This window comes from Chlorocebus sabaeus, chromosome 7 (genome assembly GCF_047675955.1).
Source record: "Chlorocebus sabaeus isolate Y175 chromosome 7, mChlSab1.0.hap1, whole genome shotgun sequence".
Lineage (NCBI taxonomy): Eukaryota > Metazoa > Chordata > Mammalia > Primates > Cercopithecidae > Chlorocebus > Chlorocebus sabaeus.
This window is the reverse complement of record NC_132910.1, coordinates 32,465,113-32,491,307: the sequence shown is the minus strand read 5'-3', so window position 1 is coordinate 32,491,307 and position 26,195 is coordinate 32,465,113. Positions and strand designations below refer to the sequence as shown.

Sequence of the window (26,195 nt, the reverse complement as noted above, 5' to 3'; positions counted from 1 at the left end):
ACCACAGTGATTTTATACTCACAGGTGGCAAAAAATAAAAAGTTTATGTTACTAAATGGTGGTGAAGATGTAGAGCAGTCAGAACTCTTATACAAAGGGGTGGCAATATCACACAATCCCTTTGGAAAATAATTTGGCAATATCTAGTAAAGTTGAAGAAACCATGTCTTTGACCCAGCATTTTTACTCTTGTATACATTTCTACTACGTAACCTAGAAAATCATGTTAATAGAAGCATTTTTGCAATAATACACGATTGGAAATAACACACATGTCCATCAACAGCAAAATGGACAAAAATCATGCTATGTTAATCCAACGGTGTTATAATACAGCAGTGAATATAACTGGACTATATAGGGTATAGATTAAATTGACAAATATAAATTTTCAGTAAAAGAGACCATTTGCCCGAGATCAAATACGTTAAGATTTATCTAAAATTTTAAAAAACTATAAAGTATTTAAGGATATTAGATTTGTGGTTAAATTAGAAATCAATGCAAGCAAATGATGAACACAAAAGTCAGGGTAATGGGACCTTTGGGCAATGAACAAGAGGACACTGTGGGAGGAAGACAGAAGGTTTCGGTGTTGCTTCTGTTTAGTTATTAAGCTGTTGGTAGGTGCAGGGGTGTTTTAGTCTCATGCTTTATAACTTGTTTATATGTCACATTATTTTATATGTATCAATTATTTTTTAAATTGAAAATTAAAAATAATCACCAACTGGAACCATATTTTTATTGCCAGATCATTATTAGCCAGACCATTATTAGCTGTACTTGACAGTTAAGTTTTCTCACCAATGTGCCTAACACATACTGTTGCTTCTCACTTAAACGCCTTCTACTTCCTCATCAATTTATATAGTAAGAAGGTTTCCTTTGAACCTGGTTCAAATTTTACTACAGACAAGTATCCATGACCTTCCTAAACCTCATTATGTCTTAATAAAACTGACGTTAATGATTATTTCTTCATTCAATTTTTTTTTTCCACCAAACACAGGTTGAACATTTGTGTTGCAAAGGCTGTAGGGGTACAAAATGTATAGGATAAATTGCCTTTTCGAAGGAGCTAGATTTATTCACAACTAGACAGCACTGGCATCGGGGATGTAATTCTGGAATATAAAAAGTGTTACAGAACCTCACAGGAGAAAGGAATTGGTTCTGTAAATTCAAGTGAGACTTCAAAGAAGTGGTGGCATATGAGATGAGCCTCAAAAAATATTTCCAGTTTGTCCTGGGGTGTGCAAGTCTTCCCTTCATCTCACCCACCTTCTACTAAATACTCTTAGATATTTCAGCTGAATCTGTTCACCAAACATGAAGAGTGGGTCATTACTTGGAAAGACTCATTCATCCCAGATCTTAGCCTCTTTCATTTTCACTTCCTCTCAGTCGAACCCATCCATTGTTGCCTCTTTTAGTGGATGGACGTCAGTAGCAGAAAGACATTAAATCAACTTTGGTTGTTGGTGGACAGAATAAACAGATTCCATTTTAACCTTGTCTAGACTTGGGTAAAGGAAGTACACTAAAAATGCCACATAAATATTTTTTTGGAATGGCATGTCACCATGAATCATCTGGTTTAATTAGACTAGTCATTTTGTGTCCATTTTTATGTGACCAAGAGAACCAATATCTGACAAATTTACTGACCCAGAGAGAAACTTCTGGGAAAGAGTTCATACTTACTGGATACCAGCTCCAGCAAGCCACAATGCAAATTTTTCTATTTCTGAATGATGCAATCATCAGTGCAGATTTAGAATCATTTAAAAACCTTCTAGTTTATTAAAATCTTCGGAGATGATGTTTTCAGCATGATGTAAGCCATCGTTAGTAATGAGAATTTAATAGAGACAAGGGCAAACCTGTGTACAACTTCCTCAGGTTCTCTTCTTGAAACCTCAGTTTTGCTAGTAGAATTTGAAAAAAATGGGGTGCTCTTCTTGAAACCTCAGCTTTGTTAGTAGAATTTGAAAAAAACAAGGGGGAGTGTTGTCTATTCTCTTGTCTCCTAGATTGATCCTTTTAAAACATGTCAGGTCATGCCATACCCCTTCTGTTAATCTTACTGTGGTTTCCTAGAAAAGAAAAAACTCTGAAGTTGTTTCTGTGGTTTACAAACCCACAGTGCTATCACTTCTTGCCTCTCTTCCCCTTATCCATTTTTGCCCAGCCATGCTGGCCTTCTTGGTAGTTCTTGATCCTACCATTCGTAATTCCATCTCAGGCCTTTTCACTGGCTCTTCCTTTTGGCAGCATGGCTGCTGCTCAGATACTTAATACAGTGCTTTCTTTCTTATCTCATGGAGATTTCTACTCAAATCTGCTCAAATGCTACCTCCCCAGTGAGTCTTTTTGGTATATAGTGGTACTCAATAAATATTTATTGGGTTATTTATTAACCTTTCTGTTGTCTAGAAGGGCTGGGATGAAAAAAAAGACAGGCTTTCTGGTGGTATCCATGGTGGTACAAGACAGACATAGCGTGATTATTATAGAAAATACACAAAACTTGATGTAGAAAATTTGGGGCCTTCTATATTAGGCACATGTTTTAGATAGGTCTGAGTGTCCAGTTCCCACTGACAAAACGGATTAGACCAAAGTTGATATGATCAAAGGAGATAAAGAAAGTGATACGTTTACATCAATCTTAAAATTTTAATGTAAGTATTGCCATCTCTTTAGGCCAATATGAAAATATTTCAAAAACTAAACCAGAAATTCAAATGGAAATATACCACTTTCAGAGCTAGAGAAATTCTCCTGAATAGCTAGTGAGTTTCCAGTGATCCTTACAAGGAAAACTTAAATGCAATTAAAAAAGAAATGAGTTGAAAGGCTGTTATAAAGCAACAGATTAGAATATTTTCATGTATGTGTGCATACAAATGCTGTTACAAACATTACTTTCTTGCCTTTTAAATTTCATTCTTTAGAAAATTAGCTAGGATTTTCATATTGGTTCTTTCTCTGAGGAATACGTTGAAGTGCTAGTCTCAGCTGGTTACAAATTTTAATTTTGTGATATCCCCAACCACACAGTAGATATAATCACTGTGAGTCATTCTGTGTGGATGAAAAAATCAGCACAAGCCCATTTCAAATTAGATTGTTTAAATTCCTTTTTTCCAATAGGAAAATCCTTGCTGTTGTGTGATAAACACTAAAAGGAATCATTAAAATGGTAAATTTCTAAGGGCTTTATTTAAGGTAAATTAAGATTTTAAATACCAATATTTGAATAAATAAATAGGGGCTGGATTTTATAGTTCAATGACTCATACTTTTTTAGATGAGGGCTTATTTTGATATGTGAACCTTGTTTATTTTTTAGCCAAGATTGTTGCTGTGTTATTGAGAGAGGCTATGTGAAATGTGCATGTTGAAGCCCAGGAACAATTTGTGTGACTGTTTATTTGAGGAAGGTGGAGGATAGTTTCATTAGAAGAATATCTGTATATATTGGAGATGAAAAGTATTTGCTAAATACGCCTGGGAAAGAAAACCAACTGTGTTTTGAAGGGAAGGATTTCATCATGTACACTGCCTCGATTCAATGAGGAGCCCTTCTGTAGCTCCAGCTTTTTTTTCTGTCTATTCTGTGCACGGAGTTCTTTGAATAGGGCCTCAGAGAAGAGGAAAGGTCTGTTTTGCGAAAACAGAGGATGATAGCACTGATTGATTACCCTGGGAGAGTTCCTGATCCTCAGTCAGGGCCAAGCTCAGATGTCACCTCCTAATAACATCTTCCCCAACCATCATCTCCCTAATGTTCTCGATATATATGCTTTTTGCCCTCTGAGTTTATACTTTGTTCAATTATATCATGTATAACATGATATAATATTAATCATGTATGTGTACATTTTGCTAATGCACTGAACGTCTCAAAGTTAACTGTGAATCTATAGGCCTAGCACAAAGCTGACCTTGACTGAGTGCTGAATGTATGTTTTCAGAATAAATAAGTTAATGTAGATGCTACCCACCACTCGCCTTCCTGAGAGAGACAAAAAGTGTATAGAGCCCAGACAAAGTTGGCATGAGATTACCCTGACTTTGCTTTGGACTGCCAAAATGTGTAGGGTGCAGGCATTGTGTATAATGATTTTTAAAGACTGTCCAGACTTTTAAGCCCCCCTTCTCAGCAGTAGTCCATTTCCCAAACTCTCAATTTTGTTATTATTTTTACATTCACGATGGAGCTTTACTTGCACAGGTGTTCATCACTTCTTCCTTGTCTCTTCTTCCCAAAGAATACCACCTTTCAATTAAACAAGTGTTTAGACCTGCTTGCCCTGAGCTTCAAAGTTGTTGTTATGGCTCCCCTTTGCTAAGCCATTCATCTTATCCTTTAGGGGTCGTGGGCAGAGAGGTATGTGCATGGAACTTTCCCCAGTTCAACTAGATACACATCTGACTCTGCAAAGGAATACACGAGGTGGTAGCGCTCTCTCTCTCTCTCTCTCTCTCTCTCTCTCTCTGTGTGTGTGTGTGTGTGTGTGTGTGTGTGTATATATATGTGCATGTATGGTATAAAAGGAAGGGCGGGGTGTAGAAAGCAGATTTCAGACGTAAGAGGGAGACTTAAAGAGGAGCATGAGTTTTGTGGTTTCTACACAGTTTCTTTGCTGTTCTTTACCAGGTTGACTTTGGATTTGCGAAGAAAATAGGGTCTGGACAGAAAACATGGACATTCTGTGGGACTCCAGAATATGTAGCTCCTGAAGTCATTCTCAACAAAGGACATGACTTCAGTGTGGATTTCTGGTCACTGGGAATTCTAGTGTATGAGCTTCTAACGGGCAAGTATGTACCTTCAAGTTTTATGCAGCCACCTCTTCAGAGAAATGCAAAAATAACCTAACTGTGATAAAGTGTATATACTTTAAGAGCATAACATTTTGAAAATGTTTTTGATTAAGTATGATACCTTTTTCTTATGACATTTTTTCATATACAGTGAACTTGCTGGTTTATAACATAAAGAAAATATTCAGAAAGGCAAAGGAAAGGAATATAGAATTGCTGTGGTCTACCTAATATGGCAAGACCTATTACTGTAGATAACAAGTTAAGTATGAAGGTTTTAATAATTCAGCATACGAATAAGAGAAGGAATGAGAAGTTGTGGCTGTATTATTATTTCGTCTTTTTTGTGTAATGGAGAAAATAACAATTTTAGTTCAGTTAAATCCATTGATCAATTAAACTAAATTTATCCATCTTCCCAACATATCATTAACCAGAAATGCTAGAACAAAGCCCCATTTCTGGATTTAAATTTTAATCCTCTTGTCAGCTGCTTTCTAGAGGTGCTAATGAACAGAGACAGGACACTGCAGGGGTTTTAACAGTGAAAATTGGATTGTCATTCCCAAAGAGATTAAAGAACTGTATTAATGAATCCAGGATCTCAAATATTTAATGCACATACACACATTATGCACCTATGCAAACACACATACACAGGCTATATGTGATATTACCTCACATTTGTAAAGTACTTTACATTTAGCAAAGCACTTACATGTGTATTATATAGTTTAGTTTTCACAGACTTGGGTGGAAGATAAGTCAGGAATTTTTATTATGATTATTTTATGATTTACATTTTTATTATGATTATTTTATAATTTACAGTTTATAGATTAGAAAACCAGGTGAGAGAGCTACCTGTCCAAGATCAGTAACATAATACTAGATCTTCTGACTAAATGTGACACACTTTCCTTCTGTATGTGTTTATTATATAATGCATGGGCATACACACACAATTCAAATCAATTTTCTTTCTGATTTTCTAGCTCCATTTCTGGTTAACTGATTTGATCATCCTTATAACCCTTTATAACAAAATATTCTCAGTCTTAATTTCAGAGAGGATTTGCATCTGGGATGGTTTAAGAAATACTAGAACGAGTCTATTGGTGAAGATACAAGTTTTAACACATTTACCAAAAGAGTTTCATAGAATCTTCTTGAACTGTTTAGACTAAAATTTCAGTGTTAGACTATCTGTGGCTACATTTTACACCTTTGTCCACATGCATTGAGCAAACAAATATGAAAGATCATTTTACATTGTCTGTAATCATTTTCAAATATTCAGCACTTACGATTTTGAAGGAAGGAAGAGAAAATATTCAGTCATCCAGAGAAAAGTTGTTTAAGGGCTTGGGCACAACGAATTCTATTTCAAAAATTTGTTTCTCTGGAAAATTTGTCAGCTGCATTTGTAAGAGATACATGATGGCTTCTGTAGGTAATCAGATATATATCTCAGTTTTCACCAGCTGGAATAACATGTTAGAAGGAGTAGGTCAAAAGAAGTTGAGAAATTGTTTTGTTTCATTTGTTGAGACACGGTGTCACTTTATCACCCAGGCTGCAATGCAGTGGTGTGATCACTGGTCACTGCAGCCTCTACCTTCTGGGCTCAAGCAATCCTCCTGCTTCAGCCTCCAGAGTAGATGGCACTACAGGCACATGCCACCATGCCCAGATAATTTTTAAAATTTTTGCAGAAATGGGATCTTACTATGTTACCCAGGCTGATCTCAAGCTCCTGGGCTCAAGCAGTCCACTCACCTCAACTTTCAAAAGTACTGAGATTACAAGTGTGAGCCATCACACTAGGCTAAGAAATTGTTTTTGTAACGATTGTTTTATTTGACCTGTAAATGATTTTCTGGGTAGGGCATGAGAAAGTTTAACTTTAAATGCCCTGAACTCCAGAGCATAGGAGGGAAATGAAAATAAAAAACAAAACAAAAAAACAAAACCAATAGTGTAAATATGTAAATAAGTTGAATAGATCATACAATGTTTTTGGTTTCCTGCCTCATTCTCTTTACAAGCGAAATATAGTTTAGTAAAATTTGGTACACTGACTCTCGTTTATTACCTAGAGTGGGAAAGCTCAGCAACACAAGGTCTCCAGCATGACTAATATATAGCAAAGTAGTTCATGAAAGGCATCTTTAATTTTCAAAAATTAAATGGCATAATAGAATAAATACAAAAGTGTTTTTATTATTTATTTATTTTTGAAATGGAGTCTCGCTTTGTTGCCCAGGCTGGAGTGCAGTGAGGCAATCTCAGCTCACTGCAGCCTCTGCCTCCCGAGTTCAAGTGATTCTCCTGCCTCAGCCTCCTGAGTAGCTGGGATTATAGGTGCCCACCACCATGCCCGGCTAATTTTTGTATTTTTGGTAGAGACAGGGTTTTGTCATGTTGGTCAGGCTGGTCTCGAACTTCTAACCTCAGGTGATCCTCCGGCCTCGTCCTCCCAAAGTGCTAGGATTACAGGCGTGAGCCACCGTGCCCAGCCTTGAAAGTGTTTTTAAAAGCAAAGTATATGAGTTAAAATGTTATCCAAATTCAGTGGCCAATTCTCAGTCTTTGTTTACCACTCTTAGCAGTATTAGCAATATTAAGCTAGTGAGATGATTTTCTAGGGTATATCCAGTATTTAAAAAAAATACTCTTGGGCAGGTGTAGTGACACACGCCTGTAATCCCAGCACTTTGGGAGGCTGAGGTGGGTGGATCACAAGGTCAAGAAATCGAGACCATCCTGGCCAACATGGTGAAATTCCATCTCTACTAAAAATACAAAAATTAGCTGGACATGGTGGCATGCACCTGTAGTCCCAGCTACTTGGGAGACTGAGGCAGGAGAATCGCTTGAACCCACGAGGCGGAGGTTGCAGTGAGCAGAGATCGCGTCAGTGCACTCCAGCCTGACGACAGAGTGAGGCTTCCTCTAAAATGAATAAATAAATATATAATAGTAAAATACTCTCTTCGCTTGGCTTCTAGAATTTTCTTCTCTATCCTTTTCCCACATTGGTGGCTTCTTCTCAGTCTCCATCCCTAGATTCTTCTCATCTTCCTACCTCTCAATATTGGACCAATTCAGTTCTTGACCTCTATTCTCTCTTTTCTACCCACTCACTCTCTTGATGATACTATCAATTCTCATGGCCATAAATACTGTCTGATGACTCCCCAAGTCATACTTTCAGCCTTAACCGCTTTCTTAAATGCCTATGTCATAAATCTACCTTCCTGCTTAGAATTTCTGTTTGGATGTTTAAAACATAACTCTTGATTCCCTTCCCCATAACCTGCTCTGCACACCACCCCAACTCCATCTTTCTTCTCTTAGGAAATAACTCCAACAAGGCCAAAACACTTTAGCATCATCCTTGAATTCTTTGTTTCTCCCACATGCCATATTCACCCCATTGGCAAATCCTGATGGCTTTACTATGTGTCTTAGTCAGCTTGGGCTGCTATAGCAAAATACTATAAACTGGGTGACTTAAGCAGCAAACATTTATTTTTCACAGTTCTGGAGGTTGAAAGTCCCAGATCAGGTTACCAGGATAGTCGGGTTATGGTGAGCATCGTAATCTAAGTTACTGCTGACTTCTCCTTGTATCCTCACATGGCCAAAAGCCAGGCAGCTAGCTCCCTAGCCTTTCCTTAGAATGGCACCAGTCCCATTCATCAGGGCTTCACCCTTCTGATTTAATTACCTCCCACAGTCCTCACCTCCAAATACCATCACATTGGGATTAAAGTTTCAACAAATGAATTTGGAGGAACACAGACATTCAGCCTGTTGCACAGTCTAAGCAGATCTAGAATCCAGCCATATCTCACTGCTTTCAACATTACTATCCTAGGCAAGGTTACTGGGGCTCCTTCCCCCTGACTTTCTCACTACTATCACCATCATAGTTTATCCTCCACACATTAGGAAAACCTTATTCTGGCTGCTGTAATTTAGATCATCCCGCTCAGAATGTACCCCCACGTCCTTCCGATAGCCCACTTCATCTATGTGATGTTGTCCTCATCTGTGTGCTCCCCTCTTACTTCCTCACTCCACCAGCCCCACTGCCCACTTCACTATGCAGGACCACCCAGGCCCACTCCTGACTCAATTGCCTCTGTGCTTCCTGTCTTAGAACGGTCTGCCACAGGTACTGGTGTGGCGCATTCACTTCCTTCTCTCTCTTTATTCATACGTCGGCTCAATTGTCAGCTTATGAGAGGCTTTTCTTATTTACTCTATCTCAAAAAATCACACCTTCTCTGTTCCTTTCTTCATTTTCTTTTTAGTGATCATCCACGCATGACCAATTACATATGTGTGAGTGTGCGTGCGTGTGTGTGTGTGTGTCTCATGTGGTAAGTGATATTAAATGAGTGAGATGGTTTTCTAGGATATATCCAAATTTGTTGTAAAACAACTGAGAGAGAGAGAGGAAGAAATGAAAGAAGGGAGGGAAGGAAAGAAGGAAGAAAGAAAATTCATTCCAAATGTGATCTCAGACCCTGTTATTAATGTGTCCTGTTTTGGATTTTCTCTAGCCCACCCTTTTCTGGGATTGACCAAATGATGACCTACAATTTGATTCTCAAAGGAATTGAAAAAATGGATTTTCCCAGGAAGATAACACGACGACCTGAGGATTTGATTCGAAGGCTTTGCAGGTGAGAATGACAGTTGGTAACCCCTTGTCTTGAAGAAAGTTTCTGTTTCTACACATTTTAAAATTAGGCGCATATTTACTTTTTGTGCTTTTTTTATATAGGCCAATTATATTTAAAGAAAGTCATCTCTGCTTTGCAGTGTAGGGAGTTTTAGTTGACCTCAAGTTACAGAATCACAGTACCTACTTATAAAGTAGTTTAAAAAGAGATCTAAATTTTTCAGACAACCTTTGGGTATCATCTTTATCTGTAATAGAGCAAAATAAACCACAAACCTTAGGCAAAAAAAGGAGCAATTTACTATTTCAGCAATAAAAAAGAATGAAGTCATGTCATTTTCAGCAACATAGAAGGAACTGAATGTCATTATCTTAAGTGAAATAAGCCAGACACAGAAAGACAAATATTCAATGTTCTTGTTTCCATGTAAGAGCTAAAAAATTTGAACACATGGAGATAGAGAATGGAAATGTAGATATCAGGGACTCGGAAGGGAGGGGGGAGGCTGAAGGGAAGTGGGTTAAATATGTAATTTAAAAGTAAGATAAAAGGAATAAAATCAAAGTTCAAAGAGAACAATTGAATACTTAACAAAAATGTATTGTACTCAGGCAATGGACATCCTTAATACCCTGAGTTGATCACTAGGCATTATATACACATTACAAAGTTTTTCATGTGCCACATACATTTTCACAATATAAAAAAGGAGTAATTTATTTATAATCTTGTTATTTTGAAAGAAAAGTAGTCGCGATAATGAAGTGTTATTATACGACCTCTTTCCAGCTTCATTTTGTAAAAAGTGCTCCTCTGTTCTTATTTTAAATTACCCCAATTTCTACATACCATTAAAAATAATTTGTCAGAGAATAGGAGACTTCTGGATTTTTTTGTTTAAAATTCATTTTGCTGATTTTTTCCTATTTGAACTTTTAAAAAAGCATTAAAATTTAGTAAATTTAGAACTAAAAACCTAGCTATGGGTTGCCAGTATGAATTCCTGCATGCGTCTAAGATTTCACCTTAGATATAAATGATTCTCTAAAGCTTGCCCTGGTTTTCTCAGCACAGTTGGCAAGATAGTGCCTGCTTGTTCCTTAGAGTATTTATTCGTACTTTATACACACATATGTATACACTCCAAAGTCTAATTTAACTGTGGCTCCTCCAGGGAGGAAGTCATGTCTTTTCACCTCACTAAACTCAGATGTCTGGTCTACAGTAGCAACTTCATGCATGTTTTTTAATGAATGAATGAATGAATGAACAAATAGATGTTAAGTTTTAATTTAAAATTTTCTCAGTTGTTATTATTATAAATCGCCTTTCACAAATTATTATTTTAGGCAAAATCCAACAGAAAGGCTGGGAAATCTGAAGAATGGAATAAATGACATTAAGAAACACAGGTACATAATTATTTCTTTGCCCAGAAAAATATAGAAATTTAGAGAATAATGTAGTACTTGCAAAAACTTCTCTCAGGGGGCACAGGGGTCCCTTTCCAGAGTTTCAATTTTTTCTTTATGGTGCTTTGCTTTTTATCTGTGTTTTAGTAGATGTAGTTATAATGATCAAACTCAAAGTGATTTGTCTCATGTTGGAAATTCATATCAAGAATGACTGAAGTTACAAAAGAAGTTACAAAATCATGTCTTCAAGTCATAGCAAATTCCCCTTTTTATCCGCTTCTGTCTTTATTATTCGTGTGTGTGTGTGTGTGTGTGTGTGTGTGTGTGTGTGTGTTGACAGAATCTCGCCCTGTTGCCCAGGCTGGAGTGCAATGCCACGATCTTGGCTCACTGCAACCTCCACCTCTTGAGTTCAAATGACCCTCCTGCCTCAGCCTCCCAAGGAGCTGGGATTACAGGCAGCCACCAGCACACTCAGCTGATTTTTGTATTTTAGGAGAGGCAGGGTTTCACCATGTTGGCCAGGCTAGTCTCAAACTGCTGACCTCGTGATCCACCTGCTTTGGCCTCCCAAAGTGCTGGGATTACAGGCGTGAGTCACCACGCCTGATCCTAGTATGTATTTTTATTGATCTATGCTAGTTGTACGTATTTATTATACTTTGAAATATCAACTTGGAATCTGTGAAGGAATTACATTCTAATCTGGGCATTTAATTTGCAAGTAAAGGAGGATACCATTGTTGTTGTCAGTATTCAAGAGGATGGCTCACCTAAATCAACTGTGAAAAAGTATTATATTTCAGGTTTAATTAATAATATATATTTATTTTAAATATAATTTTCCTTTGAATATCCTCAAATTCTGAACCCTGTGGTATATTTTACTTTTTGCGTAATGGACACTGATTTCACTGGTTTCTACAGAACCTCAAACCATGCTTTATTCTTGTGCAGTAACCTGACATGTACATTTTCAGTTCTGTGAATTTTTAAAGCTGGCCTTCAGAACCATTGATAACCTTCATAAGACATCCTCTCTGATTTATTAAATATTCAAATGTGACAGTTCAAACCTTCAAGTTTTGGCTTGTTAAATCAGTGCTTGGATAACTGCTGCCATCTTTAAGATATTTTCATTTTGTTCATGATTCACAGATACAAAAAATTCTGAGAATATGTAGATAGTGCAAAATACATTTGAGAATATTGTTAATTGAAATCCTTTGACTACACTGATGTTCACTTTTAGAAATGAAAACACCTCATTCCTTTATGGATCTTTTCACTGAGGAATTAGGGGCACATCAACATGGTATGAAAATAAAGGGAGAAGGGCTGTTGCTGAATAGAAATGCTATTCGTGTTTCTTAACAGTAGCAGTACAGCTTCAAAACAAAAACAAAAAATCAACCTGCCAACTCTACTGTATGTGTTAATGAACTTACTTGAAATAAAGCCATGTATTCAATATTGTAAATTCATATTGAGGTCTGCCTTAAGGGTGTTTTTAGGAAGAAAGGGAGGGAGGAAACATAGGAAGGAAAGAAAGATAAAGACACGTGTAGATTTTATAGAATCAAAATGCTTGTAGTATTCTAATGTTCTTTACTATCTTTTGGATTGCCTTCAGCTGTAAAACTCATTATTTGTCTTAGATTCTAATTTATTTTCTTCCAGCACTCCATGCTGTTATCACAATTTCTTTTCTCATCGTAAAATGACACAGAAACACACTATTCATATTGAGGAAACAAGTGCTCTGTCAATTAAAGCCTTTCTTCCAATATACATTCTTCCTTTCTCTCATTATAGAAGGGTCTTCATGTTTTACTCTGGTATAGCTGGGAGATAGAAACAATATATTTGTCAACAGGCTCCAGCTTTAGCTTTTAATTCTTCTTTACCTGAGGCTCATTTAAATGGAGCTGTCAAATTGTAATTAGATGCATGTGCAAATTGATGCTAAAGATTTTCCCACCTCAGCATAGTAATAAAGAATTTTGAATTTCCTTCCCTGTAGGGATTAATTTGTCTATTCCTTCTTAATAGGCAACATTGTCTTTGCTATATGTAATATAGAGTCTGAGGGCAGAGTATAGAGGTGATTAATAAGATATATACCAAATTTACACAGTGTCTTTGGTTGTGTAAATGCTCAGAAGCATTTTTCATTCTATTTTCATAGTGCTTTTTAAGCTATAAAGCTGAAGGTGGGGAACATCAGAACACTTGATCTCTCTCTCCAAATGGGAGTGTTTAAAAACCTTCCACAAGTCTTTAAGCTGTGTAGCTTCTCTACTCAGTATATTCTTAGGATTAAAAACAAACAACAAGCAAACAAACAAAAAAACTTCTTTCTAAAGTTTGGCATCAGATTTTTCTCAGTCTCTTCTAAAGTGAAACTTTTTTTCTTAGAGAACCAGTCACTTTAATTTTGTATTTTAAAGCAATACAGTTGTATGTATCTGTCCATTCTATATTAAATAATCTTCCCCAAAAATAGTTACAGAGCTGTACTGTCTTGTACCTAAGAGCTAATTTAAAACTAGGCATCAATCATGTCTCCCAACACCTATCTTAAAAGAAGGCTGATGTACTTATGGGGTACAACTAAATCTTTCCTGACAGGAAGAGGAAACATTTGTTTCAGGTACAGGCATACCTTGTTTTATCACACTTTGCTTTACTTACTATACCTTGTAGATATTTTATTTTTTACAAATTGAAGGTTTGTGATAACCCTGCATCAAGCAAGTCTATCAGGGCCATTTTTTCCAACAGCGTTTGCTCACTTTCTGTGTCTGTGATACATTTTGGTAATTCTGACAATATTTTACACCTTTCAATATTTTTATATGTATTATAGTGATCTGTGATCAGTGTTCTTTGATGTTAGTGTTGTAATTTTGAGGGTACCACAAACCGCAGCCATCTGAGATGCCAGACTTCATCGATAGATGTTGTGTGTTCTGATGAGTTTATCAATGGCCCATTTTCCCATCTCTCTCTCTACCCAGACCTCCCTATTTCCTGAGACACAATAGAATTGAAATCAGGCCAGTTAATAACCCTACCGTGGCCTCTAAGTATTCGAGTAAAAGAAACAGTCTCATGTCTCTCACTTTAAATAAAAAGCTAGAAATTATTAAGCTTAGTGAAGAAGGCATATCAAAAGCTGAGACAGACTGAAAGCTAGGCCTCCTGTGCCAATTAGACAAGGTTCGAATCCAAAGGAAAATTTCTTGAAGGAAATTAAAGGTGTTACTCCAGTGAACACACATGCATTAGTCAGAGTTCTCTAGAGGTATAGAACTAATGGAATAGATATATAAAGGGGAGTTTATTAAGTATTAACTCACGCGATCACAAGGTCCCACAATAGGCTGTCTGCAGGCTGAGGAACAAGGAGAGCAATCCGAGTTCAAAAACTGAAGAACTTGGAGTCCCATATTTGAGGGCAAGAAGCATCCAGTATGGGAGAAAGATGTAGACTGGGAGGCTAGGCCAGTCTCTCTTTTCACATTTTTCTGCCTGCTTATATTCTAGCTACACTGGCAGCTAATTAGATGGTGCTCATGGAGATTAAGGGCGGATCTGCCTTTCCCAACCCACTGACTCAAATGTTAATCTCTTTTGGCAACACCCTCATAGACACACCCAGAATCAATACTTTGTATCCTTCAATCCAATCAACTTGACACTCATTATTAACCATCACAACACACATTGTAAGAAAGCAAAACTGCCTTATTGCTGATATGGAACAAATTTTAGTAGTCTGTGTAGAGGAGACCAGACACAACATTTCCTTAAACCAAAGTCTAATCCAGAGCAAAATTCAAACTCTTGTCAACTCTATGAAGGCTGACAGAGGTGAGGTAGCTGAAGAAGAAAAGTCAGAAGCTGTCAGAAATTGGTTCATGAAGTTTAAGGAAAAAAGCCGTCTCCATAACTTTAAAAGGACAAGGTGAAGCAGCAAGTGCTGATTTAGAAGCCGCAGCAAGTTATCCGGAAGATACAGCTGAGATCATTGATGAAAGTGTTTACATAAACAACAGTTTTTTAATGAAGAATAAATTGCTTACATTGAAAGAAGATGCTGTGTAGGATTTGCCTAGCTAGAGAGGAGAAGATAATATCTAGCTTCAAAGCTTCAAAGAACAGATTTACTCTCTTATTAGGAATGCAACTGGTGACTTGATGTCAATGCTTATTTGCCATTCTAAAAATCCTAAGGCCCTTAAGAATGATGCTTAATCTACTCTGCCTGTACTTTATAAATTGAACAAAGCCTGTATGACACCATATCTGTTTACAGGATGGTTTACTAAATGTTTTAAGTCTACTCTTGAGACCTACTGCTCAGAATAAATTATTTTGTTCAAATATTACTGTTCATTGACAATGCACCTAGTCACCAAAGAGCTCTGATGGAAATGTGGAAGGAGATTAATGTATTATCATGGCTGTTAACATCCATTCTGCAGCCCATGAACCAAAGAGTATTTATTTTTTAATTTTAATGTTTTGAGGGTCTCATTCTGTTATCCAGACTGGAACGCAGTGGCACAATCAAGGCTCACTGCAGCCTAAACCTCAAGGAATAATTTTGATGAATTTAAAGTCTTGTTTTTAAGAAATACATTTTGTAAGGCTATAGCTTCCATAGTGATTCCTTTGATGGCTCTGGGCAAAGTGAATTGAAAACCTTCTGGAAAGGATTCACCATTCTAAATGTCATTAAAAGCATTTGTGATTTCTCAGAGGAGACTAAAATAGCAACATCAATAGGAGTCTGGAAAAAGTTGATCCTAACCCTCATAAATGGCTTTGAGAAGCTGAAGACTTAATTGGAGAAAGCAAATGCAGATGTTCTAGGAATAGCAATAAAACTAGAATTTGAAGTGAAGCCTGAACATACGACTGAATGTTGCAATCTAATGATGAGACTTGAACAGATCAGGAGTTGCTTATTGATGAGAAAAGAAAGTGGTTTCTTGAAATACAATCTACTTCTTACAAAAATGCTGTGAACATGTTGAAATGACAACAAAGGATTTAAATATTACATAAACTTACTTAGTTGATAATGTAGTAGCAGAGTTTGAAAGAATTGACCTCAATTTATTTATTTGTTTATTTATTTATTTTAGACAGAGTCTCCCTGTCACCCAGGCTGGAGTGCAGTGGTGTGAGCAGGGCTCACTGCAGCCTTGAATTCCTGGGCTCGAGTGATCTTCCTGCCTTAGCCTCCTGAGTAGCTGGGACTATGGGTGAATGCCACTATGACTGGATAATTTTTTAACAATTTTTTTTTGTAAAGATGAGTGTCTTGCCATGCTACCCAAACTCCTGACCTCAAGAGATCCTCCCACATTAGCCTCCCAAAGTGCTAAGATTATAGGCATGAGCCACTATGCCTAGCCTGACCTCAGTGTTAAAAGAAGTTCTACTCTGCATAAAATGCTGTCAAACAGTATCACATGCTGTAGAGAACTTTTATGAAATGAAAAGTTAATCAATGCAGCAAACTTTATCATTGTCTTATTTTAAGAAGATACCACAGCCACTGCAACCTTCACCAACCCCTACCCTTGTCAGTCAGCAGCCATCAACACCAAGGCATGACCTTCCACCAGCAAAAAGATTATGATTCATTGAAGGATCAGATGATTGTTAGCATTTTTAGCAATAAAGTATTTTTAAATTATGTACATTTTTAGACATAATGCTGTTGTACACTTAATACGTTGCAGTTTAGTTTAAACATAACTTTTATATGCACTGGGAACTCCAAAATTAGTGTGACTTGCCTTATTACAGTGGTTTGGATCTGAGCCTTCAATATCTCCAAGGTATGCCTGTATTTTAACATTGTTTTTGATATTTCTAGTCTTTGAAATTACTTTCAAGAATAGGCTCTATGAGTCTTCTGAAATGAAGAAGGAGTTTATGTGCTGTTGCTGCTAATATTTCTCCGGTGAATATTTTTTAGACACCAGTGCATACTGGCGTTTGCATTACTTAAAATGTGGTTAGTGTCAAAAGGCCATGTGTTAAGTGAATAGCCACGCATGTTAAGTAAATATTGTGATAAATCACATTGTAACAAGTACTCTATAAGCAACACATGGGCTGTTTGATTCAGTAGATTGATGGTAATGATTTTTATTAATATTTATGAAGCACCTCTGAGTAGAGCATTGTAAAATATGTTAAAAGAAATTGTTGCCATATATGGTGACGAAAGAAAAGAATCCGTAGAACTGTGTACCTAGAAATCCTTAAAAGTGGAGGCTCAGTCTCTGCAAAAAAGCAATGGGTAGAACAAAGAGAGGACTTCTGTGGTTTTACAGCAAGGGCAGAGGAGGAATATAAAACAGCTGGGTTGCTGTCTGACTCTCACTCTTTGACTGGAGTTTCAGCAGCTTATGGCAAAATGATATTTTGGTTTAGAATAGCATCTGAAATGGAATGCACTAGAGTCTGCTCTCTCTGTTTTTCATTCCTTTTCTATTGCTAAGCTTAGACTTGTAATGGGAAATCCAGTCAAGCACTGAACCAAACCCAAATCTGGGGATGAGAAGAGATTGAGAAAGGTGGAAGAGCCTAACTTCTGATATGGCCAACAGACAGAGTAATGTGACAGCCTCCTGAAAGTCTCCCTGCCTTTAATCACAGGGACACATCACCATCCCATTCTGGCTCCTGTGGTCATTATTTCTAAAGCAGCCAGAAGTAGCTTTTGAAAACTAGCTTGTGTCATTTACTTAGAGCTTTCTGATTCTTTCAGTACATGTAGAAATCTTGATTCCTTGTAATCCCAGCACTTTGGGAGGCCGAGACGGGCGGATCACGAGGTCAGGAGATCGAGACCATCCTGGCTAACACGGTGAAACCCCGTCTCTACTAAAAAATACAAAAAACTAGCCGGGCGAGGTGGCAGGCGCCTGTAGTCCCAGCTACTCGGGAGGCTGAGGCAGGAGAATGGCGTAAACCCGGGAGGCGGAGCTTGCAGTGAGCTGAGATCCGGCCACTGCACTCCAGCCTGGGCGACAGAGCGAGACTCCGTCTCAAAAAAAAAAAAAAAAAAAAAAAGAAATCTTGATTCCTTACTGTGCCTGCAAAGCTCTATGTGATCTAGCCTCTGGGTCTTTCTCAGACTCATTTTTTTTTTTCTAGTTTCCTCTGCATTCACTACACTTCAGCTCATTCCTTCTATCTGGAAGGGCTTTGCCACAGATCTTCCCATGGTTCCCCCTTCTCTTCATTCAGGCTCTTTCAAATATCACTTTTTCAAATACCACCCTAGCTATTAGCAGCCCCTCCCAACCTGTTTCTATTCCTGACATCATCTACCACTTTATTCTCTTTTATCTTCCTTGTACTTACTACTATCTGAAATTAATTTAATAATTTATATTGTTTACTTGACTTTTTTCATCACCTCCCAGCAAAACAAAAACATCTTAAAACCTTCCACAAGTCTTTAAGCTGTGTAGCTTCTCTACTCAGCATATTCTTAGAATTAAAAAACAAACAAACAAACAAAATTCTTTCTAAAGTTTGGCGTCAGATTTTCTCAGTCTCTTCTAAAGTAAAACTTTTTTTCTTTGAGAACCAGTTACTTTAATTTTGTATTTTAAAACAGTATAGTTGTATGTATCTGTCCATTCTATGTTAAATAATCTTCCCCAAAAATAGTTACAGAACTCTACTGTCTTATATCTAAGAGCTAATTTAAAACTAGGCACCAGTCATGTCTCTCAACACCTATCTTAAAAGGAGGCTGATATACTTGTAGGGTGCAACTAAATCTTTCCTGAAAGGAAGAGGAAACATTTGTTTCGGGTACAAGCATACCTTGTTTTATTGCACTTTGTTTTACTTATTGCACCTTGCAGATATTTTATATTTTACAAATTGAAAGTTTGTGATAACCCTGCATCAAGCAAGTCTATCAGGGCCATTTTTTGATGCCTGAGACCAAGTTGACTTTCCATAAATATTGTTTGGCTGGCTGAGTTGACCTCAATGTGCCAGTAGAAAAGATCAGTGGCTATAGAACAGCATGATTTCATGTTCTTGATATAAAATCCTGAGAGACAGGGTAGATTGTTTCTATTCCAGAGAAATGAGGCCTCCTGACTCCTGGTGTTAGGTATTTCTAGACCATCAAGCTGGAAATATATGCTTGAAATACATGAAGATCAGATCAGCCCTTTTAGATTAATGATGTGTAAGCAATGATGAAAGAACTTCTGCTTAATCCCATATTTTCACAGATTACTGTAAAATACTTTTTCTGTGTAAGTGTGTTCCTTTGCAGAGTCATTCAGTCACTCAACAAAAATTTATTGAGCCCCTATCCCATATCAAGCACTACTCCAAGTGTTGGGGCACAGAGAAAAGGAACTAGATAAAAATCCCTGCCCTCATGGAGCTTGCTTTCTACTGGGGAGATAGAAAGTAAACACGATAACTAAGCCAAGTAGTATATTAGATAGCTATAGATGCTAAGGGGGTAAAATAAAGTAGGGAAGGAGGATAAGAAGTGTGTGTTTGTGTATATGTGTGTGTGTGTGTGTGTGTGTATTTGTGGGGGAAAGTTGCAATTTTAGATTGGATGACCAAAGAAGATCTCACTGAGAAGATGACCTTTGAGAAAAGACATGAAGGTGGTGAAAGAATAAGACATGGAAATCTAGAGAAAGAACAATCCAGCCTTGAGTACAAAGGCCTTAAAGTGGGAACATCCCTGGCTGGTTAGGAGAATAGTGAGAAGACAAATGAGTTAAGAGAGAAAGAAAGAGAAAAGTAAAACAGTGGTAAGGTAATGGAAGGATTGTGGTAGAAACAATGATTTTAGGCCTTGTAGGTTACAGCAAATACATGGAATAGACTTTTCCTTTAACACTGAGTAAGATGGAAAAGGTGGGGGAATATTGAACCAAAGCATGTTGTGACCTGACTTTGCTATAAATGACCAATCTTGCTGCTGAGTTATCTCCAGCACAAAAGTAGGGCTGGTTCCTTGCTAGTAGAGTAAAGGTGTTGAAGAATGGCCAGATATTGAATATAGATAGAATTAGAAGCTAGCACTGACAAGATTTGCTCATAGACTCAGGTAGGATATAAGACAAAGAACAACTACAAGAGTTTTGGTTTGAGCAACTGGAAGAATTAAGATAAGGTTGGTGGAGAAAATTTTAAGCTTCTGTTCGGACCTGATACATGCCAGATGCCTATTAGACATCTAATTGTGAGAAGATGAATAACAATTGTAGACCTTAGCCTGTAAGCTGATGGAGGGGTCTTGGTTGGAAATAGAAATCTGGGAATAATTATTATGTAAGTGCTATTTAAAGCTGTAGCAGATAACTTGACATGCGAATACTTTATCATCCAAGTAATATTCCTTTTTGTCCTCTCTTTCTCTCTTTCTTTCTCTCCTTCCTTCCTTCCTTCCTTCCTTCCTTCCTTCCTTCCTTCCTTCCTTCCTTCCTTCCTTCCTTCCTTCCTTCCTTCCTTCTTTCCTTCCTTCCTTCCTTCCTTCCTTCCTTCCTTCCTTCCTTCCTTCCTTCCTTCCTTCCTTCCTTCCTTCCCTCCTTCCCTCCTTCCCTCCTTCCCTCCTTCCCTCCTTCCCTCTTTCTTTCTTTCTTTCTTTCTTTCTTTCTTTCTTTCTTTCTTTCTTTCTTTCTTTCTTTCTTTCTTTCTTTCTTTCTTTCTTTCTTTCTCATTTTTCAGGTGGTTAAATGGTTTTAATTGGGAGGGACTGAAAGCACGGAGCCTTCCATCGCCTTTACAAAGAGAGGTATTGTATTTATTATATTACTTTTTTTCCCAGGGACTTGTTTTTGTACACAGATTTTAGATGTATGTGAATGTATATGCCCATAACAGATTTTAGGTGTTTTTTTTTTGAAAAACAGGTTTTTAAAAATTAAGTGAATTTATCTTAGGAATTGTGATTATAGGGTGAATTTATCTTAGTAATTGTGATTATAGGGACTAAATAGTACTGCCTAGTTTAGTTGATGGACATTAACTTACCTATCAGGAACCTAATACATGTCAGTGCCACTTAAGTCCCAAAGTAGTCAGTGTTGTTCAGGCTGACAAATGACTGTAGAAATTTGATGTGAACAATGTATGTAACTTAAAATTTTCTAACAGTCATGTTAAAAAGGTGAAAAAAAAAAAAAAAGGTGAAAATAATTTTAATTTTTTATCATAATACCTCCAAAATATTATTTCAATATGTAATCAATACAAAATAATAGTAAGATAGGTTATGTTTATTTTTCACACTGAATTTTCTAAATCCCAAGTGAATTTTACTGTTACAGCACATCTCAGTTCAGATGAGGGACATTTCAAGTGCTCAGTCACTTTGTGTTGCTGATGGTTATATTATTGGATAGTGCAGCTCTAGAGGAAGCAGAACTTCAGCTAACATGGGAGTAAGAATATCTCAGGAATGATCTAGGTCGACATACTACTAAGTTTATGTTAGTGTTTTTTCCAAAAGAATGCAAAGATCTGTGTTTCCTCTTATACATTTGTAGATTGATATCTGATTTTTTTTCCTCAAAGTATAGTTGTGGAGAATATGATTTCTAGTATGTTATAAATATTGACATTTTAAAATAAAACACTACTGTTACTTCATTCCTTTAAATGTGTCTACTATAATCTAAATACCATTGATATTTAATACATATCAGCCACTTATAAAGTATGGGCAGAAATATTGTATCACTCCTTTTCATCATATCATCATATTTTCATTCTATGTTCCCTATAAGATTTCATCCTAATGTAAAATGTTTCTATGCTTGACAATCTTTCATGATAATTCTTTAAATGCCTTTAAATTTTAGATTTAAAATTTGTAATAACATCAATATTTCTTCTCAATTCTGTTATAATTACATTTTTATGGCATGCAGTGTCAAATGGCATGAATACATTATGAATTTCTAAAGGTCATTATTAAATAAACATTTTTTGAGAAGAAATTATTTCATGGTACCTATGGATAGATATTGTTTATTAGAAGAATGGGATCAGATTCAGCATCAATTCTATTTCTTTTAAAAATTATTGTTATATAGATACAAGTTCTAAGAGTTGTGTTCTCACATATATAAGTGGGAATGGAGGGTTTTATTACAGCGATATCACTTTGAGCTCCTGAATGATCTCTAGCTCTGTTCCTCCACCACATTATCATCTATCATAAATAATATTTTAAATTATTTTTCAACTGATCATTCAATCAGGCACTACTTACATTTGTTTGAAAGCAGAGTTAGAAATCATTTTATTTGTGAAATAATTTAATACCAGCATAATTTTAGTCTTTCAACAGGGTCACTAATATTTTCAATTGTTCCTTTTTTGGCATTCTGAATACTTTATATGGATCAATTAACCGTAAAAATTTCAGGACTGGTGAAAAACTTATACAATGGAAGAAGAATGCTGGCAGATTTTGATTTTAAAAGAGTTTTCAATTAAAAAAATAAATAGACATAATTTCTGTCACTTTTTTTTTTTTTTTTTTTTTTTTTTTGAGACGAAGTCTTACTCTGTTACCCAGGCTGGAGTGCAGTGGTGTGATCTCAGCTCACTGCAGCCTTCACCTCTCAGGTTCAAGTGATTCTCCTGCCTCAGCCTCCAAAGTAGCTGGGATCACAGGTGTGTACCACCATGCCCAACTAATTTTTATATTTTTAGTAGAGACGGAGTTTCACCACATTGGCCAGGTTGGTCTCGAACTCCTGACTTCAGGTGATCCACCTGTCTCGGCCTCCCAAAGTGCTGGGATTACAGGCATGAGCCACAGCACCTGGCCTATTTCTTTTTTTTTTTTTTTTTTTTTTTTGAGGCAGAGTCTCGCTCTGTCGCCCAGGCGGGAGTGCAGTGGCCAGATCTCAGCTCACTGCAAGCTTCGCCTCCCGGGTTTACGCCATTCTCCTGCCTCAGCCTCCGGAGTAGCTGGGACTACAGGCGCCCGCCACCTCGCCCGGCTAGTTTTTTTTGTATTTTTTAGTAGAGACGGGGTTTCACCGTGTTAGCCAGGATGGTCTCGATCTCCTGACCTCGTGATCCGCCCGTCTCGGCCTCCCAAAGCACCTGGCCTATTTCTGAATGTTTTCTTTAGGAAAACTCCTCATGCCATGTAGTTACTATTGAATGTTATCTGCTGACCAAATGTATTTGGTTGTAAAGAGAAGATCTCATGAGGCTGAGACTAGGACTCAAGAATGATAATTGGTCATTTTGTTCTAGTATGTAACTTCCAAGTGGTTGCAGTATGAAATCAGTGTTCTGATATAAAAAGCATTACCCATATGTGATAGCATGCTTGGTCAACATTATTCTTCCTTTTGTTTTAATTATCGCTATATTAGCTCAATGGACCCATAGATCACAGCTACTTTGACAAATACCCTCCTGAAAAGGGAATGCCTCCAGATGAGCTATCAGGCTGGGATAAAGACTTCTGACAGAAGAAAAGTTGATTACTCCTGTACACTACAGAAGAGGACCTCAACGATCAATAATCCAACACATTATTTTCTTTTCAGAGTATTATAATATCTTTGGAAGACCATTAGGGAAAAGAAATCCCTGCACAAGGGGAAGAGGAGAATGGTATGGATGTGATTCTGAGTTATAATGTCTCATTTAGATGCTGTGAATTTTGATGTATTACATTCTTTGCTTTTCTCAACTGCTAGAGGCTACCCCATTTTCCTTTCCACAATCAGAGCCATTTTTGTTACAGTGGCAGGTTTTTCTGCAATGTATTGTTCCATTCTAATCATATCCTTCTAGTTTGAGTACTACTAATGTTTAAAAAGGGTCTTGTCCTTGAATAACTAAGTCATACAAATAGAAGGAAAAACAATGGTGAATTTTGGAGAGCTCCCTAGCTCTCAGCAACTTCATATAAGCATGATGGTATCTTAAAATGGTGGTTTGCAGAAAGCATGGTAGCCAGCAGAACCTCCTGACTTTCACCTGCTTTTAACCTGAGAATATACTAATATGCCTCTGACATGAGTCCAGGGAGAGGCAAGATTGAGCAATAGTCAGTGGTACCTTTCCCCAAAGTAATTGAATCAATCAATCCAGTCAGATAATTATTTTCTGTTGGGCAATAGAAAAAAAAGTAAAGCAAGAACTATTTTCTTTCCTTTACAATCAGCTGTGATACCTTAGAGACTTTTCAAAAGCCCTTGTTCAAGATAGTTACAAATGTGTGGTTAAATGATGCTAAAATATTTTCACAACCAAAGTAGAAAATATACTGGAGCAAAATTGTGAAGGCTTTTGCCTTCCAGTAAATAGAAAGGAGAATATATTCTAATAGGTAAGACTGCTAACTCTGAAAATCTGAGGTATTTTGAAAAATTCTGTGATTGTTGTTATTAATAAACCAAAATTGTATAGAATCATCGTTAATTTTTAATCTAAATCCCATTGACAAATGTTGATGCACTGTAATCACTGCTGAGTTAATAGTTCTTTTTAAAGACATCTGAGTCATGGATGGGTTTATAAATTTAGATTGTTAAGACAGGCAAGCCACCGGAAAAGTGATGGGATTTCAGAAGTAAAAGGGACAACAGCATTCCTCCTATTCCTTTCTTGCAATCATCCAAATAATAAATAGGATAGTTTCAATAGCATGGGATCCTAGTACCTAAGAACTTTACTGATGAATGGTTGTATGTATTGACCATGATCATTCCCTTACCCTTCTTCCAAAATGAATGGGAAGCAGAGACTTTTCTGTATTTTTTAAATCTAGCAGAGTAAAAATGCTGTATAACTTCCGGGATTATTCGAGCTTCTGGTTATATTTTCATATGATAATGTTCTATGTCAAAAGCAACCTCTACTCAGTCCCCACTCATAATTTCATCATTCAGAAAAAAGCCAGCTATATGCTTCCTTAACGAGTTAAGCTAGATAAGTGAAGCCCAATCCAGAGAGGTGCATCCTTAACAAATTAGATTTCCACATTTATAATCCTTTTGCTGAACCAAAGAGTTTTTGTTCCTGGAGCTGTATTTTTAAAGATTATGTATTGTACATAGAATAATCATTTTTAAGAGGATTGACATAACCTGCTTAAAGAATTTCTAAGAGTTTTTAAAGATTTTTATTTGAATTTGGTTTGTTTGTACTGTATGTTTTTCCATGTATATATTTTTAAATTACCAACATATAAAGATAGAAAATTTATGTATTGGGTGGATATTAGGACTGTACAGTTATAATAGGAATGATATTCTCAAAGCAGATCAATAGTTGTAATTTTTAAAACCCTACATATATAGAAATAAAAACCAAGTTAGAGTACTACAGGTTTATTTTTCCTGTGATTGACCATGCCAATGTGTTATCCTCCCATGTGATTTTTATTGTTTCCTTAGAGTACTTAAAAGATGAAGAAATGAGAGATTGAACCATTAAATAATCCCAACTCCACTATTTACTAACTGAGTGACTTTGGGAAAGTGATTTAGCTTTTTTGAGTACTAGCTTTCTCATTCATAGAAAAAGGCAGAATAAAGTAATATTTACTTTAGAGGCTTGTTTCAGGGATTAATTAAGTTATGTAGAGAGTCTTTTGCCCGGTATCTGTGAAATAACCATTGCTGCATAGACGGGAGCTACTGTTACTGTCTCTATTAAAATTAAAGGGGCCTTAATAACCATTTAGTCCTGAATCTTATGTATCATTGGTATCTGTATGCAGAATTGTACTGATCAAATCCAGTATCTGTCTTTTTTTTCCTTTTAAATCATGAAGTAAAAATGATTGATGAAAAACTTCGGTGTATGAGATGAAGGGTTAACCCTCACTAAAATGAAGTGCTTCATTAAGTTAACCTAAATTTTATTTTTTATGAATTAAAGATACACACGTATAAGGAAATACAGAAAATTACCCTCATATATGCAAACCCATCATTTTCCTAATCATTAAATCATTCCCAATCTCTCTTGTTAGGATATAAACTTAATTTTTCATCCTTGAGCTTCTTCCAAGTGGGACCAACTTTTCATAATTATAGGTTCTTAATGTTTTCTTCAAATAGAAACACATCTGAAGAAAAGAGAATGTAGTAGTGAAAAGTAAGAGATTTAGAGAAGAAAAAAAAAGACTTGGGCTTGAATTCCAGCTCTGCCCAGATTTATGTAACCTTGAACATTAAACCAC

The 26,195-nt window shown here is 36.6% G+C and overlaps 1 protein-coding gene across 4 annotated transcripts in view; it reads left to right on the top strand.

Moving 5' to 3' along the window:
- The window catches only part of PRKG2 (protein kinase cGMP-dependent 2), a 117,078-nt gene extending 91,385 nt beyond the window's left edge, over positions 1-25,693 (top strand). For all 4 annotated transcript variants that reach the window (XM_007999023.3, XM_007999019.3, XM_007999020.3 and 1 more), the window contains 5 exons: positions 4,670-4,833; positions 9,411-9,533; positions 10,883-10,945; positions 20,699-20,765; positions 23,371-25,693. In XM_007999023.3, coding sequence (XP_007997214.1) covers positions 4,670-4,833; positions 9,411-9,533; positions 10,883-10,945; positions 20,699-20,765; positions 23,371-23,466 — 513 coding nt within the window. In that variant the 3' untranslated portion in view covers positions 23,467-25,693. The remainder of the gene's footprint in view (positions 1-4,669; positions 4,834-9,410; positions 9,534-10,882; positions 10,946-20,698; positions 20,766-23,370) is intronic.
- Positions 25,694-26,195: the final 502 nt, after the last annotated feature.